Source organism: Hemibagrus wyckioides, linkage group LG04, assembly GCF_019097595.1.
Source record: "Hemibagrus wyckioides isolate EC202008001 linkage group LG04, SWU_Hwy_1.0, whole genome shotgun sequence".
NCBI classification, from domain to species: Eukaryota; Metazoa; Chordata; class Actinopteri; order Siluriformes; family Bagridae; genus Hemibagrus; species Hemibagrus wyckioides.
Window position 1 is genome coordinate 12696552 of NC_080713.1, and position 4881 is coordinate 12701432.

Sequence of the window (4881 nt, forward strand, 5' to 3'; positions counted from 1 at the left end):
GGAGAACTAACCACAGTTCTTCTGTGGATGTAGGCTGCCTCAAATCATTATGCCTCTCCATGTAATCCCATATGCTGAAGTTTTATGTTCCCCTATGTTACGTTTTGGTGAATGCCTTATTTCTCATTTCTATGTGTTTTGGCATGGCCTCAGAATAATGGATCTCAGATCTCAGATCACACCAAGAACTTGCCAAGGTCATAGGTTATCAGGTTAGGCCTGCTTCTCTCTTATCCCTCTCCCTTCTGTACCTAAACAAATTTCCATTTTGAGAGTAAGTTGGTGAAACATTTCTCAACTTATTCTTCTACTGATGAAGAGCTGTCCTTAAGATTTTTCAAGTGCACATTAAACATCATTCTGAACTTCAACCACAGTCTCCTTAACCCATATTGTTGCCAAATTTCTAACAATCAAACTAAACAAATAAGCATGACTGAAACAATAAACGTGTATCAATTTTTTAAATAATAATTTCTTTAAGTTGAAAATGAAGATGGCTTTGAACGGTTGTTTTTGTTGAATAAAATGAAACATATTTTACAGTCATTTTCTATTATTAACTCAATTTTAATTTGTTTCATTTTAAAGAAATAAAATTATTTAAATTACAGAAATTAACATTAAGATACATTTATTTATTGCCTGTATTTTTTTAAATAAGTGCATTTATTGAACTATTTTTAAGAATATAATAATATAGATACAAATGATCCTTTTACAAGACATATACACATATACATTTTGAAATTACATGTATATAACAGATCACAACAGCCAAAAAAAACATGCATTTTTTAAAACTATTGCAAAATTGTGTTTAATTGTACAAATATTAAATGAATAACATTATGTGTTAGACATGACACAGTCCACATCATTATGACTACATCTTTTAAACCATGCTCTAAATTTAAGAATAAAATTCAATACAGAATCACAGTATAAACAATTAAAAGAGCAAACAGTGCTAATAGATGTATGATATCACAAGGGAGCCTGAACCTATCCTTGAAAATCTGGGAACAAAGCTATACCTGAGAGATACCCTGTAGGAAGGAAACCTAGAGAAATACACATAAACACATAAGGAGAATATTTGAAGCTCCACACAGATAGTAACCCAAACAGAGGTGTATTGTAACACTAACTCTGACAGAACACATAACAAGAGCACAATAAGAAAAGCTCTATGTTTCAGACACATCCCTTTGAGTAAAACAAGTGAAAGTTAACCAAATGTTGTTGTTTTCTAATGCACAGCTTTTGTTTCATTATATGGTGCAAAGAGTCAGGATGGATCATGCAAACATTGTCATTAAATTTGAGGTATTGTACATTGCCTGAATATGTGCCTTAGGTTTCCATTTTCAATTGATTAATATAATTTGTGCTGTAAAGCCTAATCAATATAGATAGTGATCCATTATAAAAGCAAATAAACTGTTGGTGAATGCAGAGGGCTACATCTTGGTACCAGTGATTGGAACATCAACTTCAATCACATCAAACCCTGGGTTGTCAATCCCATTTTTGGGGCTGTGATGCTGGCTTTGCCCATTGTAGAAGCATTGAGCACAGTGTGCAGTTGAAATTGGCTCCACTTTGTCAAAATTGGAGAAGTCCACATGATATTTTCCTTCTTTACTGCGGGAGATGAAGGGAAGGAACTTGTATCCCCACTTAATCTCCTGTGGGATGTAAGAAGTTCTGACCTGGCAGGAGGAGCTGGTAGATTCATCTATGCCATCCAAAAATACCACCAGCTCAAACTCCTGTTGGAGAAGTGTGTCTAGAGCAAATTTAAAAAATGGACTGGTCTTATCAATTACATGATACAAACTCAAAGGGCAAATGAAGAAGAGGTTGTCTTTTCCAGCATCAACCATAAAATCAATATTGACCTGGTCCAGAATGATGGTCTCACCTTCTGGAGTGACTGTTGTCCTAAGCATCTTGCCATATAGCTGGCTTCCAATCATTAAGGTCCTACGCAAGTTGGCCACTCTTATCTGCAAACAGAGGGCATCATTTCTGGGGCAAATAACTGCCATTTTGCTAAAAGTAATGGTCTTGGCTCTTTTCTTGGGTAAGGTAATTTTGGCCATAACCAGTCCACACCAGAAGCAGTTAATAAATAAACCAATGATGGACTGTATAATTATCAGGGCAACAGCACCAGGGCAGTATGGACTAAGCACTCGCATACCATAACCAATAGTCATCTGTGTTTCAAGTGAGTAAAGGAAGGCAGTTGTTAGGCCAAAAACATTATATATACATGGTTTGTGGTCTGAAGATGGATTTTGCCACCAAAGATCACCATTATCATGAGCAATCCAGTACCAAATGAGTCCAAAAATGAACCAACTAAGAGTGAAGGAGGCCACAAAAAATAAAATAATGAAACGCCACCGTATCTCCACAAAGGTTGTCCAGAAATCCTGCACATATGCAAAGCGACTGCTGTACCTCATGTTGCCATATTCAATGTTGCAGTGTCCATCTTTGGTTACCAGACGGTTTTTGCAAATGCTCTGCTTTGTTATGTAGTCTCGGAGCAACTGTTGCAAGGAGCGTGTCATTTCCCAAGTCCAGAATGCTCAATCTAGGTAAAAGAATATAGAACATTTTTAAAAATTTTATCGAACATTTACATGTTTTCCTTTAATAGAATATCAATAGCACCAATATTTCTTCAGAATCCATTTTGTAAAATAAATCTAAAACCAACTTCTATTCATTGTTTTCAATTGTATGAATGCACTGTGCTGCATAAAGGAAATAAAAATAAAACTAGTATCTCTTTATAACAAGATAAATATGATATGTGAAAATGTCACATAATTTCATGAAAATATCATGTTATACTGAGAAAAATATGTTACATGAACATACCACTGTATGTTCTGAGAAGAAAAGTATTAGGGGGAGAAAAATTGTGTTGCAAAGAGGAATAATCATCAGTATGCAGTTAGGACCTGGGGTCCTGTACAGCCTGTGTCAAAAGCAATAGTTGCATCTTATCTGAACTCAATGAGGATACAATGCTTTTATATAAGCCCGACAGCATTTTGCTTAACAACACACTCAGCCTGTAGACAAGTTGATTTGCTGGGAACAAAGCTCTAAAAGGTCTGTCCAGATTTGGGTCAGTATAAATGCTGTGAATATAGGATTTTCTGCAATGTCCATATACTAAATACAAAACAAAATGGCAGTTTGCAATATTTGACAAAGTAACACATTGTTTTTCATTGTAATAATGTGTAGCAATTTTTCTTGTAATAATGTGATACTTTCCACAAAATAACGTTATTTTTTTGTTACTTTATTTTCATGTAATAAAGTGGTATTTTTTGTAACACCATAACATTTTCATGTAAAAATGTAATATTTTTCTTTTAATAACGTTTATTTCACGGAGTTCTGTTTTGTTGGCAATTTTTTACTAGCTCATTCAAACAATACTATCTGTTGTCATCTGTATTTATAAAGGACTCTTCTCTGTCTTGATGGTTCAAGTGTCTCACAGAATTTGTGATAGGAGGCAGAATAACCTGATTTATTCATTTTTTGGTTGTTTATCAGAATACAGCTATGCTGACATCCTGTAGATTTTCCCCAGGTTCCTTCTTTGCTAAGCTTTTTGTATAGTATTCATACATTCATTTACAATAGTACATAATTATTATTTTTTTTTAAATCAATTTATATTATATATGGATTCCAGATGGCAGAAATGGAAAACTCATGTGATAAACTGCATGCAGGTGTTTGAGGAGTTCAGGTTTATCTACGGGACATAACAGATAACTCTCATCCTTGGTTAGACATACTTTGCTCTGTATTCATGATAATGCTTCTTAATACTGTAATTCTCTTTCAAACTTTTTGTTTCTTTTTATAATGATTTTTTCAAATTTATTAGAAATCACATCTACATTGAAACATCATTTATAACATAGAACAGAGAAAAACCATTTTATCACTCAGTTACTATCAGGTCCAGACAGTATTTACATCACTGTCTTAAAATCAAATTTGTTGTTACTTACACAAAAACTGTAGCACATTAACAATGGAGAAATAAGTGAAGGTGTTTATTTAAAATGATTTAATAAATACTTTACATGGAATTTACATGGAAAGACAGTAAAGCAGTACAAAATTAAATTTCATTTAGGGCTGTAGGAATTGTTTGTGGAACTCACCTGCTATAGCAGTTCTTCTGTGATACAAAAATTTTGTTCTTTCACCTTCTGTCTCTCTCTCTCTCTCTCTCTCTCTCTCTCTGTCTTGTTTTTAAAAATCAAAAAAGAAACAAATATTTAAAACAAATAAATAAGTAAAATGTGTAAATTTCTAATGGTGATATCATCTCTCATGGTCACCCTCTTTAAATGTGACTTGGTTTTTGGCACCTACCAATTAGCAAGGCTGTACTGAGTGTTTAATGTTTACCTGTAAACAAAATACAGTGCTTTTTTACTGCAGGGTTGGGTATATTTTTACACAATGTTACAACAACACACAGTGAGAATATAGGTACAGTACACATTTTCTTCCATTCTACTGTCAAATTAAATGAACTACTGAAAGACACAATGAGCAATTCTGAAAAGATGTGACTGGCTTAACAGGAATATGGTGATAGTTATAACTGATTTACTAATGGCAGTCTTTCTATACATACATTTCAATTTCAACAACTAGACAGCACATAAAAACAAAATAAGCTACATATTATTTCAGGCTGATTCTGATCTACAGGATTTATTTTTCTGTAGGGAAAAATACAGAAGGCCTCTAAGCATGTATTGGTTACAGGAATCTCAACCAAATCATGATAAAATACTGCAACCCTCTCCCATGTGTCCT

The 4881-nt window shown here is 33.7% G+C and overlaps 1 protein-coding gene across 1 annotated transcript; it reads right to left on the reverse strand.

Annotated features, from left to right (window-relative positions):
• Positions 1 to 876: 876 nt before the first annotated feature.
• On the reverse strand, positions 877 to 4381 carry LOC131351694 (ATP-sensitive inward rectifier potassium channel 1-like). Its single transcript, XM_058387194.1, has 2 exons — positions 4215 to 4381; positions 877 to 2608 (listed from the first exon to the last, which is right to left on the reverse strand). The coding sequence occupies exon 2, from the start codon at positions 2583 to 2585 to the stop codon at positions 1464 to 1466; it is 1122 nt and encodes a 373-aa protein (XP_058243177.1). The 5' UTR covers positions 2586 to 2608; positions 4215 to 4381; the 3' UTR covers positions 877 to 1463.
• Positions 4382 to 4881: the final 500 nt, after the last annotated feature.